This window comes from Molothrus ater, chromosome 15 (genome assembly GCF_012460135.2).
Source record: "Molothrus ater isolate BHLD 08-10-18 breed brown headed cowbird chromosome 15, BPBGC_Mater_1.1, whole genome shotgun sequence".
Classification (NCBI taxonomy): Eukaryota; Metazoa; Chordata; class Aves; order Passeriformes; family Icteridae; genus Molothrus; species Molothrus ater.
The window spans coordinates 16999314-17011953 of NC_050492.2; the positions used below are offsets into that span (position 1 = coordinate 16999314).

Genomic DNA, 12640 nt, shown 5'->3' on the forward strand with positions numbered 1-12640 from the left:
GGGGCGCTTCCTCGCACAATCCCCCCGTGTCCGGCTCCGCAGCCGCTGCGGGCGGGGGCTGCGGGCGGGGGCTGCGGGCGGGGGCTGCGGGCGGGGGCTGCGGGCGGGGGCTGCGGGCGGGGGCTGCGGGCGGGGGCTGCGGGCGGGGGCTGCGGGCGGCTCCGCCCCGGCGCTCCGCGCTCCCCGCCCCGCCGGCCGCCCGGCTCCCGCCGCCGCGCCTGCTGCATGCTCGGTGCTCAGCCCCAGCCGGAGGTGGAAGATGGCGGAGCCGGGGCCGGATTGCAGCTCTCTGCTCGACGAGGATCTCTCCTCCTTCGTCTTCAGTTACCTAGCGGACAGCCAGGTAGGCAGCGCGGGGGGGGCTCTGCTGCGCGGCTCCCCGGCGCGCTGCACCGGAGGGGGGAACGGACGGCCCCCCCCGCTGCTTGCCGGGGCACCCCGGGGAAGAGCCGGTGCTGCCGGAGCGGGGCTGCGGGGCCCGGCTCGTCCGCCGGGTGCCCCGGGGTGTGCGGCGGTCCCGTTCTCTCCGCGGCTGCGGAGCCGGCCGCCCGCGGGGCTGTGCGCGCCCCTCCCGGGGCTCCCGGGCGGCCGCAGCCCCGCAGCCCCGCCGGCGCTTTCAGCACCACTCGCACGTGGACTCCCGCGCCCCCCCAGCCCGTTCCCCCATCGGCCGGCAGTTTGTGGGGGACAGGGGACAAGTTGAAGGGGCGATGGGTTTCGGTGCAGAAGCACCCCCCCGGTTGTTAGGGCTCCCCCGAAGGTGGGGAGGGGGCGGCGAGGTGGTGGGGGGGCTCTGCAGGGGGCTGCGCGGTGGGGGCTGATGGAGCCGGGCTGTGGGATGAGTCATGCCAAGCGTCAATTCCACGCATACGGGCTGGGATCTTGGGGGATGGAGGTTTGGGGAGGGGGGGTGCGACAGCGACAGGGGTCTCGGTGCTGCGTGTCGCCGGCTCCAAAATGTGGATGGGCTGTGTTTTGGACGGAGCCGGGTATTAAAATCAGATTAAGGCTCCTTGGCAGCTCCGGCGGGATCACGAGAGCGAGCCGTGCTGGCTATAGGGCTCGCATGCTTTTCCATTTTGGGGGCTGCAAGAGAGGCGCTATACAATAAACCGGGCAGGAGCCGGAGCCGGGGCTGAGCCCGAGCACGGCCGCGCATTTCGCAGTCGTCTCGATGAGGCTGCTGCAAGTGGGAAGAGTTTTCTGTAGTTATTTATCATCCCCCCCCGACCCTTCACTTTCATAACCACGGATTACAAAATAGCTCTGATTGTGAAGCGAGCGCATTCATCCCAACCCTTGCTCTCTCACCAGTTCAGCCCCGGCGATTGCAAACAGCCAGGAGCGTGTGTGTTTGTGGGGGACAGGAACCAGGGCTAATCCTGCCGCCGTTTGGGTTCAAAACAAACACGGGCTCGAGACCTGGTAAATCAGATTTGCCCGCGGTGCGTGTGCCAGACAGAACCAGGCAGGGCTTGCCACCAGCCAGATTGATGTAGTCCCGGCACCTTTGCCCGCCCGCACCAGCGCCAGAGCGCTCCGGCTTGGCACGGGACCGGGCGGCTTCTGGGGGCAGAGCAGGGGGGCAGGCAGCCTGGCTTCTTAACCGAGAGCTGCTGACAGGTTGATTACAGCAGGAGGGTCAGGAAAGGTGAGAAGTGGGCCGAGATTTTGTAAGCACTTTGTGGGTTTTTTCCATTTTGTTATTGCTGAGGGAGCCCATCGGCTTGCAGGAGAGGAGGCTGGCTGTGTGGGACACTGTCCCCTGAGCTGGCTGCGTGTGTGGGATGTCATCCCCTGGAAGTATGGCACAAAGGCTGCAGCTCCCACCAGCCCCACTGCTCCCTGAGCAGGTGAAAGTTCCTGGCTCCACTTCCCTGTAATAACCCTCCTGTTCTCAGTGTGTTAATCATGACATGAAAAGCCCTTATGGTTGCAGCATGTGCCTGGAGCCTTGTTTCTCTTTTTCTTTGCTTTTTGGTCAGCATTTGATGTGCCAATTTAAGAATCTTATTCCAAAAAGCGACTCCTAAGGGAGGGGAAAAAAAAAAATCCTACGAATTGTCATCCCTCTCTGGTGCAAGCCCACCATGTTGTGAATATTCCCTGGAAAATTTGGAACTGTGTAATGGCCTGTGCTGAAATGAGACAATGTTGATGAAACATAGTTGGCTGTGTCCCCTGTTTTCTCTCCCTGTCCCCGGCGTGCTCTCTGCTGGAGGGAGCAGCACAGGTAGCGCTGCTCTGAAATCTGCAGGTGTGGGAGGAGAGGAGCAGCGGGGGCAGCCTTGCAGCTCGCTGCAGCTCCCGTGCAGCCCCTCTGTGCTCTCCCGTCCGTCCGGCGCCTGCTTTCGATAATTCCGTTTCCTCTTCTGTCCCCACGTGCGCTCAGGGGCTCAGGGCTGCGATGGGAAGAAAAGAGAAGATGGAAAAAAGGAAGAAAAAACAGCCGCCCCCCGAGCTATGATTTGCATGTCTTTGCTTAAGAACCGCCTGAAGTTGTAAGCATGTGTTGTGCTTGTACCTTAACCTCTGATGAAACTGGGGGAAGGCTCCAGCCCTGGCTCTGTCACATGCTGCCTTCTAACTGGGAGCGGGAGGCGGGCCGGGCTGGCGCTGACGTCTCTCCCCATTACTACTGTACGAGCCTCTGCTTACAACTGGGTTACTGACTCCTCCGGGGAGCCCCAAAGCTGCTGCCCCAGGGACCCCAGTGCCCCAGCATGGAGCAGGTTATCCGGAGAGGCTGCGCTGTCAGGAGGCCACGGGATGATGAATTGTGGCCGTTTCCTTCGTGGAAATTTTGAGGAACTGGGACTTTCCTGCTCTCTCGCCCCTGCTTCTCCCTGTCCTGCTTTTGCAGTAGGTTGTGAGACAGGCGCAGTTGGTGCAGGTGCCAGGTGATCCCTTCCCTTCCAGGGGAGGAATCCTGAGCAAGGTTCCTGGGGAGATGCACAGGGAAGGTTTGACAGGGTATCTGCATCAGTCCCTTATTCACAAGGGTTTGTGCTGAGGGTGCCAGCTAACCTCTATTTACATATCGAGGACAGCGATGATTCACGTGGTACCTGCATTGCTACAGAAAGAAAATCAGGGTTTTTCACTTGATATCTGCCTTTCTCCTGCCAACTCCTTTTTCCTTTTTTTTTTCTTTTTTTTTCCTTTTTTTTTCCCCAACAAAAAAAAAAGTGATTTTGTGCTGCTGCGCCTCAAAATGTGTCATTTCTGGGCCTGCTTAATCCATTTTGTGCAACTCTGCTGCTCAGAGGTATGAAGCTGGTTGTAGCTGGTTCATCTGCTGGCACCAGGCACTGGGAAGTGCCAGCCAGGCAGCTCTGCCGAGAGCACCACGGAGCAGCTCTCAGCATCCCTGTGAGAGGCTGGAGCACTGTGGCTCTAACGGCTTCAATTCGTTTAAAAATCCCAAACAAAGTGCAGCAGGAGGGGGGAAAAAATAATAATAAAAAGAACCCAGGCTGCTTCTCAGAGGGATGTTTAAAGATCACATGAACTGAAATACAATATTCCCTCTTTAACTTCCCAGCCTCCTGCTAACAGCTTAATCCATCGATGAGTGCAGGAGGCACAGCGAGCCCGCGCTGGGTTGGCATTTCTAGTGCTGAAATGGGGATGCATCTCTGATTTCTGATAGTCCTCACTGAGCTGATCGATATCATGCTCTTTCTGTGGCTTTTCTCCCGAAGATTTGGGGTGGGTTTGGACAATGGACAGCCCGAGGGCCTGTGCAAAATGCATCCTCAGCTGCATTGCTGCAGCATGGGTCGAAGGGCTGCTGCAGTGGCAGGGCTGGAGAAGGCTGAAGTTTTCTGGGAAGCAGGGTGGCTGTGTCCTGGTGGCTGTCACCATGCTGGAGCTGGGGGTGCTGGTGGCTGTCCCCACCACAGCAGAGTCTGAGCTGAGCCAGGAGAGAGAGAGCAGCCAGAGGGAGGGGAGGGCTGGGCTGGAACCTGCCCCTCAGAGCCTGCCCCCACACCTGCCTGCCTTCCCCCTGGGATTCTGACCTCTGTTCCCCACCCCAGGGGTGCCCCACGCTGGGGGTTTTCCCCCACCTGCCTGCCTGCACATCCCTGCCCTGTCTCATGCTGTAATGGAAAGGCACCTCTCCAACAGGTGAATAATTAAGGGATCAACGAGGGCCTCCAGCAAAGGGAGCTTTGTGAGAGAGAGGGATCTCTCTCACATTAACCTTTCCAATGTCAAAAGCCTTTTTGTAGGGAGGAACTCCACTTACATGAGCTCTTTGGCACGGTTGGTTAATTAAAAATGCTCTGGGAATGCCCCTTCTAACCCCAAACTCCTGTTTTTGGGGAATGGGTCCCATGTTTCTGGTGCAGGGCTGGGGACAGGGATGCCACAGGCTGGCTCCTGGCAGATGGTTTGATGTGGTGCCAAGGGCAGGAGCCCACCAGGCTCTGAGATCCCCTTTGGTGGGGCTGGGGGCTGTGGCAGGATGTGGGAGTTGCAGTGCTGTAGTGACAGGACAAGGAGAATGGATCCAAACTGACAGAGAGTAGGGTTACAGGAGACACTAGGAAAAAATTCTTCCCTGTGAAGGTGGGGAGGCCTTGGCACAGGGCACCCAGAGAAGCTGGGGCTGCCCCTGGATCCCTGGAAGTGTCCAAGGCCAGGCTGGAAAGCGTCCCTGCCCACAGCAGGGGGTGGAATACACGAGCTTTAGAGTCTCTTCCAACCCAAACAATTTTATGATCCCATGAAGGACACGATTCCCCCTGGCCAGCATGTGCCAGCACCATGGAGGCTTGGGGACATCCCTGGGCTGGGGCAGAGACATTGTGCAGGGCCAGTCTGTGCTGCTGCTGCCAAATGCCACCACCAGAGCCACCACTTCTGCATGCCCATGGCCCTGGGGAGATGCTGTCACCAGGGCAAGGGGCACTGTCCCTGTGTGGCTCTGTAGCAGTGTCAGAGACGTGGCTCCGCCGGGACCACGCGTGTGGCACCGCTTGGCTGCCACCGCGGAGCCAGGGACGCGAGGTGCTGGCAGGGCCTCGGCTGCAGACACGTTTGCCGGAGGAATCGGCTTCAGGCTCCCGCAGCTGAGCCCTGCTCCATGGCAACCCAGCGCGGGCTTATATTTCTCGTGACTGCTTGGCAGCCTGGAGTGATTAACAGGGGGGAACTCTGTGCGCGCCGGAGCCACCGCCAGTGCGGCCGTGCTGCGGTGACCGCCACGCTCCAGGCCGTGTGGGGCTCCAGAGCCGTGTGGGGCTCCAGACCATGTGGGGCTCCAGGCCGTGTGGGGCTCCAGACCCCTGTGCGGCTCCAGGCCGTGTGGGGCTCCAGAGCCGTGTGGGGCTCCCGGCCGTGTGGGGCTCCAGAGGCGTGTGGAGCTTCAGGCCGTGTGGGGCTCCAGAGCCGTGTGGGGCTCCCGGCCATGTGGGGCTCCAGACCCCTGTGCGGCTTCAGGCCGTGTGGGGCTCCAGAGCCATATGGGGCTCCAGGCCTTGTGGGGCTCCCGGCCGTGTGGGGCTCCAGAGCCGTGTGGGGCTCCCGGCCATGTAGGGTTCCAGAGCCCATGTGGGGCTCCAGGCCTTGTGGGGCTCCCAGCCGTGTGGGGCTCCAGAGCCGTATGGGGCTCCAGACCTTGTGGGGCTCCCGGCCGTGTGGGGCTCCCGGCCATGTGGGGCTCCAGAGCCGTGTGGGGCTCCAGGCCTTGTGGGGCTCCCGGCCGTGTGGGGCTCCCGGCCGTGTGGGGCTCCAGAGCCCATGTGGGGCTCCAGGCCTTGTGGGGCTCCCGGCCGTGTGGGGCTCCCGGCCGTGTGGGGCTCCCGGCCGTGTGGGGCTCCAGGCCGTGTGGGGCTCCAGGTCGTGTGGGGCTCCAGAGCTGTGTGGGGCTCCAGGCCGTGTGGGGCTCCGGCACCCTGCCCACAGCCCAGGAGTGGGCAGGATCCCATCTCCTGCTGCCTGCAGAGCCACCTTCTCACCTGGACAAGGGTATTTTAAGATGCCTGTGCTTGTAGTGAGGAACCAGGGACTAAAGGTTGAAGTTAATGGGGCGAGTGGTCAGGTGAGGTAGTGACCTACTTCCAGGGGCACAGGCACCGGAGGCACTGGGTGATGGTCCAGCCAATGTGTTTCCCTTCCCTTATCACTCAGCCAATCTGCTTTTCAGCACTTTTCCTGAACTCTGGCTTACAAATTATTATTTATTTATTTATGGCGGTTGGGTTGGTTTTTTTTCTTCCCTTTTCTTTCAATAACGGGAGCTTCCAAGAAACGCTGAAGGACTTTGCACAGATCTGGCTGCACTCAGGGCCTTGTCAGCCCTGTCCTCATCCAGCCCCGTCCCACTGCACTTCCCCACGTGGAGGCAACAGCCAAGGCCGAGCTGCTGCATTAAACCAGTTCACTTCTGAATTAACACAGGGAAAAGTAAAAGCTGGAAATCTCCTTTGGCCCTGGGAGATCTGGAAACCCGCCGCGGGAGGGGTTCTCCATGTGGCAAGCGTGGTATCTGCTGGTGGGGGATGTGGAGGGGCTGTGGCCCCATGCAGTAGCCAGAGTCACCTTTGATCTCTGCCGGCTCCGGGCAGCAATGTGGGGCTTAGGGAAAATACTTCCCTTATCTCACATCCCAGTGTCCCGAGGCAAAGCCCGCAGGCACTGAGAGCTGGGTGGGCACCCCAGCACCAGGAGCTTCCCTGGAGGGAGCATGATGATGCTGAAGGGTGCCAGGAGCTTTTTACATCTGTGTCTCCTGTGCCAGGAGCTTTTTCTATCTATGTCCCCTCTGTCCCTATGGCCCCCTGCCCACCCAGATGGGGACAAAGGCTGGAGAGCCCATGGAGGGCTGATGTGACACTTCTCCCCTCCCCTGGGATGAGCAGTACATGCTTTATATGGATGTTTTTGTGCTGAGGTGGCGCCTCCAGCTCTTGCAGGGACTCCAGTTGCAGGGCAGCAGCATATCTTTACTGAGATGCATTTTCTGAATTCTTCCTGTGGCCCTGCGGCCGGGGCAGCACCGCAGCCCCTCTGCTGAGCCAGCCACGGCCAGGCCCCTCGGTTCCTGTTTCATTTTGCTGCCAGTTGGGCTCAGAGAGCAGCAGCTCAGCACTGCTGTCACTTTTGCTCACTCCTTTGTCTGGGGAGGCTGCAGGACGTGCTTTGTCCCTGGCATATGGGGGGACGGTGTGGGAAGTGTCATCCTTTCACCCCCGCTGCCAAAAGCTGCCTTCCCCACCTATTCCCCTAGGAACCCTCATTTCCTAATTTTCATGGACGTCAAGAGCAAGGAAATCCTGTGGCGAGGGCCGAGCGTCCTGGCCAGGGCTGCGGGCCCGAGCTGGGGCAGCCTGGGGTGGAAGGAAGCCCAGCTGCCTCTTCTCTTCATGATTGTTCTCCTCCCTCCTGCGCCCCGCAAGGGGGGATGTGGCTTTCACAAGTGACAGCTGGGGACCTGGCTGTCCTGCCACGAGGTGACCCACGGCTGGAGCAGCCCCAGCTGTCCCTGGGGGTGCAGCATTTTTGCTGAGCATTTTTCTTGCGTTTTTTAGCCAAGTTCCTAGGTAGGAGGGAGTCGTGTTATTATTTTTTCATGAAGAAAGTGCATCTGTAGCCGCAGGGTGTTCGGGAGACTGCCATGACCCCTTACATGTGCAGGACTGGCACACTGGGCTGCAGCCAGGCTGGCCTGGAGCTGAGACCAGCACTGGTCACCCCGAGGCCGTGGCTGTGCACGTGCCAGGGTGGCAGTGAGGAGCTGGAGGTGACAAACATGGCACTCGCAGCTCTCCTGGAAGGATGAAGCAGAGCCAGGTTCTGGCTCTCTATCCCCTGCAGAGGCCAATCCCTCTGCCAGCATGGTGTGGTGACCCTGGTGGGTACAGAGCTGGTGGCTGGTGGTCCTTTGCAGAGCCCACACTCCTGGGCCAGATCCCAGTGCCCATGTGTGGCAGAGCTGGCCAGGGGCTCACCTTGGCTGGTGCCAGGTGAGCTGCCAGCACCCGCTCCTGCCATGCACAGGCTGCTCACCGGGCACCAGCACGGCGGGGCTGAACTTTGTCCAGCTTCAGCCCTGATTTCTTGGCACCTTCCCTGCCTCGGTGCAAATGTTTGCAACTTCCACAGCCCTCGGCTTCCAGCTAATTAAACTTTGCATTCCTGTTGGCTCCCTGCAAACCCAGGCTGCTTCCCTTTGCCCCGGGCTGGGGGACCTGGGGCTCTGCCTGTGCCAGGTGTGTGTGGCTCAGGGCCACCTTCCTGCACCTTCACTGCAGGAGGATTTTCAAACCTCCCCTCCAACAGCATCAGCCCCAGAGCTCTGCACAGCTGGAGATTTAAACCACCAGCATCATTTCTCCTTTCGAGCAGGCTTGCACACAGTCACGACCAAACCGTGCTGATAATGAAAAGAAAAAAAAACCACCATTTTTTTTCTTAAAAAGGAAGTTTCTGTTTCTGTGTGGGCCCCACAGGGAGGCTGACGCATGCGGGTTTCCAGTGCTAGAACCCATTTCCCAGGTAACAGAACTCCAGCCTGTGAGAACTGTGTGGCTTTCTCAGGCTGAAAGGTTGGACGGTATTTGAGCTGCTTTTTTTTCCCTTGTTGCTGTGTCCTTTTAAGAAGGAGTAAGTATGTCTATTTATATGTATTTTGGAAATGAAAGCACGTGGCCTGTGTCCCCAGAAACCCTCACGGTACATGTTGCCTCCCAGCTCTGGGGGGACACTGCTTTGCTGGTGAACACTCCCAGCCCATCCCAGCAGCAGAACTGGAGCTGGGGATGAGCTGTGGTAGGTGCAGGACATTCTCCTGGGAATTCCCCATGGGACCAGAGAATTTGGGATGTGGAAGTGGATGCAGCAGGAAGGAAGTTGGTGGCTGAGAGGAGAGCGATGTCATGGGGGAATGTTGGGACAGCATGGATGGGAAGGGCTGGAGCTGCTCACTTCCTTTACTCCTGTTGACTCTTCCTGCCCGTGCTTTGACTGGTGCTGCCTGGCCTGCCTGCAGTGCTGGCTTCTCCCTTCCTCTGCCAGGGCATCTGGGATGCAGAGTGGTTTCCCTGGGGAGAATTGAGGGTCTGCTTGCCCTGGCTGCCTGCTCTCAGTGTCCACCTCAGTGTCCACCACTGCCCGGTGCCCATCTGCCCAGAGGAGCTGCAAACCCATCTGCACATCCAGCTGAGTCAAAAATACATGAAAGGCAGATTATCAGGGGGAGACTGTCCTCATCTCTGCCGCTCACTTATGGCAGTGCAAGGACCTGGAAATACAGCTTTCAAGTTTCTCTCTGTATTTATGTAACCCAAACGAACTCTTTTTTGGAAAGAGCCACTCTGTCTCATTTAGATACCTAAATATAGCAGCCTCTCCGGAGGGAGGATTAGCCTGCGAGTGCCCTGGCGGGTATGGGACCTTTGTGCATGGGTGTTATGGGGAGTTTGAACCTCATTCAGTGGGGCCTGGGGGGATTATTCCCCTTGCCATTATCAGGGTGGGTTTGCAGTGTTCTGGGTCAGCAGGGAGCTCATGGCAGTGACTGGGTTGGGAAGCACAAACCTGTGGAGATGTGGACTGCAAGGTTTTTTCTAAATGTCTCGATGCCTTTTGAGGCCAGGGCCCTTCTATGCCCAAACATCCTGTTTATTATTGTGCCACCTCCCTGTTGGAGGCAGGATCTGTGCTCCAAAGCACTGAAGCAAAGCTGAGCTACAGGGTGAAACTTCCACATCCAGGCCTGCCAAAGGGCCCCGTGGGGCTGCAGCACCTCGGGGTGATCAGTGAGGGCTGTTGGGGATGAATCACCCCCACAACGTGGCTGGGTGGAAAGGCAGGGAAGTGCAAGGGTCCTTTCCTCAGGTAAGGTGCACCTTTAGGGAAAGGTGTGGGACCAAGCCTTTGAAATGCCAAGCTGAGGGACACCCCACAGGTGCCATTTCCCTTTGCCAGGGATGTTCATGGGCATTCAGGGACACCCACCCTCCTGGGCACCAGAGCCTGCACACTTCTTTGAGATGCAGATGTTGGCAGAATCTGGGCACTGTGCACATCCCATGGACCCACTTCTGCTTCTTCACACACACCAGAGCTCTTTGCCTTTGGGTGAGCACAAGAGATTGGTCTGACCATGTGGTGTGGGGGGCTTCTCGTGCACCCCCTGGCATCAGCCAGGCTTGCACCTTGCACCAAGCATTGATGGAAACTGAGTTTCTCAGAGGTGCACAGGGTGACCTTTGCTTTTGTCTTGTAACATTTCCAAGTGCCCTGCAAGTGAGGGTGTCGCTTCCAAGGAAATGGGGAGTGGCTATCTGTGTGCGTGTGCTGGTGTTCTAGGGACTTGGTGACACATGCTGCAGGAGTCTCTGCAGCTGGCTCGTTTTAAAGAGTGTGGAGAGGACACCCTTGTGTTCCCTCTGCTCCTGCCTGCTTTGCAGCACTGATACAAGAGCGGCTCCCTGGCCCGGCGCTGCTGGAGGAGCTCCTTGGGATTTGGAGACACACAGGAGCTGCCTTGTGTTTTCTGCAGGAAAGCAGAGAGTCCCTCAGCTGTTTGAGAACTGCCTCTGTGCTTTTGGTGTGCTTTTGGCTCTGCCTCCCTGCACACCTTGTCCCCCCCGCTGCCCATCCTTGCTCCGCCCTGTGCCCAGCTCAGCTATGCAGCCTGTGGTGTGCAGGCTCCTCTGCCATCCCCCTGGGGCAGGAGCCACCTGGCTGAACCGTGGGACCCCGGGGATGTGTCAGTGAACACCTGCACGCTGGCTTCACCCAGTGCCCTTGGGCAACCTTGCAAGCCCTGGTGCCGTGTCCCCTCAGCTCCCAGCGGGGACCAGGCAGATCCTGTTTGGGCACTGCCCTGCTGCAGGGTGCAGGTGGAATGGACAAGGCAGAGGAAGCAGAAGGGGAGGAGGTGGCATGGTGGGCTCTGTGTGGAGGGCTCGCAGTGTCCCCAGGATCCCCGAGCTCCTGGCAGATGGCTGCAGCCCTCCCGCCCTGCTCCGAGGAATACAAATGTGCGGCAGATACGGTTACCCGGCCCGGCAGCGGTGTTGGCTTTCATCTGGATCGATATCCCTGCCGGCCTGCGTCTGCAGGAGCGCTCAGCTGGCAGCACAGGCCTGCCCAGGAGCAGACACCCACCTGGGCTCTGCTGCAGCCCCTGCCCGTCCGTGTGTCCGGCTGCCTCAGCGTGGTGCGGCCGCAGCCGCGCTGTCCGGCTCCATCATGCGTAAAATGTAATAAATAGGGCCATAAGCCTTTTACAAAGTCTATTTCCACTCTTGGATCCGGGATTTAATGCATGGCTGCTTAGAGAGGCTGAGGATTTCAGGGGTCAGCAAGGCTAATTGCACTGCTGGAATAAAAGGGTGCGTGGTGAGGATCCTGCCCGCGGGCGGGAGCGGGTGCCGGGGGTCCCAGCCCCCCGCCCTCTGCCCCGGCCCTGTGTGCTCCCTGCCAGCAGTCTGGGAATGCCACGGCCAGGCGTGGCAGCTTGGCAAGGGTAGGGGTCCCCAGGGAGGTCTCTTTTGGGGCCCGAGAGGCCGAGCCAGCTGGGGAGTCACATGCTGCAGTTGTTCGGTTACCCGCTGCTCCGTGGTGTCTGTGTGTGTCTGCCCAGGCACGGCTGGCTGGAGCGCTTGATCTTAGATTACCTGTAAGCCAGGGAAAGCCTCTGCGGGGCCAAGGGCCAGTGAGGATCAGGGCTGTCCCGGTGCCAGCTCAGCCCCAGCCTGCAGCATCTCCTTCAGCTGCAGAGGGGAGCTGGGTACCACCCTGCCAGGCTGTGCCAGTGGGCCCTGACTGGGATGTGACAAACATCCACAAACTGGGATGTGTGCCCTGTGCTGGGGAGACAGCCCCACTGGGAATGGAAATGGGGGAGAGACCTGAATGGGGGTGCTCCAGTGCCAGGTGTGCTGGGTGGCCAGCACAGGGCTGGGGTCAGGACCTGGACAGAGCTTTCCTGGAGGTGCCAGGGAGGGGCTGATGGGATGTGCAGGCTCTGCATCACCAGGACAACCGGCAGCCACACGCTCTGTAAGGAGGGGGACCCAGATGCCCCGAGGCTGCCGGGCGTGCGCCCTGTGCCAGCCTCTCACTCTGGCAGGGCTGTGCCGCTGGCCACGGCAGACGGAGGACGCCAGCTCCGCTCAGTGACTCCGCTGGCTGATCCCGTCATCTCCATCTCGCGCCAAGTGCTGAAGTCGCCATGGAAACCAGCATGGCAGCAGCCTCGCCAGCATCCTCGCTGCCAGCGCCCGGCCGGTGCCGCGCCGGTGCCGGGTGACCGGTGGCAGCCTGGGCCACTGCTGCCTGTCCCCGTTCCTCGAGGGTGTCAGTCCCGCTGATGGGCTCGGGGATGCACACGGGGCCCTTCCCCAGAGCCATGGCAGGGCCCGATCCATCAGAGCTCCTCCATCCCGCAGAGCCCCGCAGGAAGCACAAAGCAAAAGCCCGAGAGTATTGCTATTAATAGTACCTGCTCACAAAGTTATCTTTAGCTGCACTGCTCCCACCTTCATTCATAACAGCCATGGCACGGGCCTGACTCTTCATCCTGCTGCTGGAGTGGCTTTGAGGTAACCCCGGCATCCCCAGGTGCCCCACTCGCCTGGGCTTCCACCACTCAGCAGCCTTTCCTCTGCCTGTGGAGAGG

General features: G+C 59.7%; 1 protein-coding gene across 1 annotated transcript in view; it reads left to right on the forward strand.

Moving 5' to 3' along the window:
- The first annotated feature begins 243 nt into the window (after positions 1-243).
- The window catches only part of PPARGC1B (PPARG coactivator 1 beta), a 48804-nt gene continuing 36407 nt past the window's right edge, over positions 244-12640 (forward strand). Inside the window, exon 1 of the mRNA XM_036391632.2 lies at positions 244-343. Within this exon, the coding sequence (XP_036247525.1) occupies positions 260-343 (84 nt within the window). The 5' untranslated portion in view covers positions 244-259. The remainder of the gene's footprint in view (positions 344-12640) is intronic.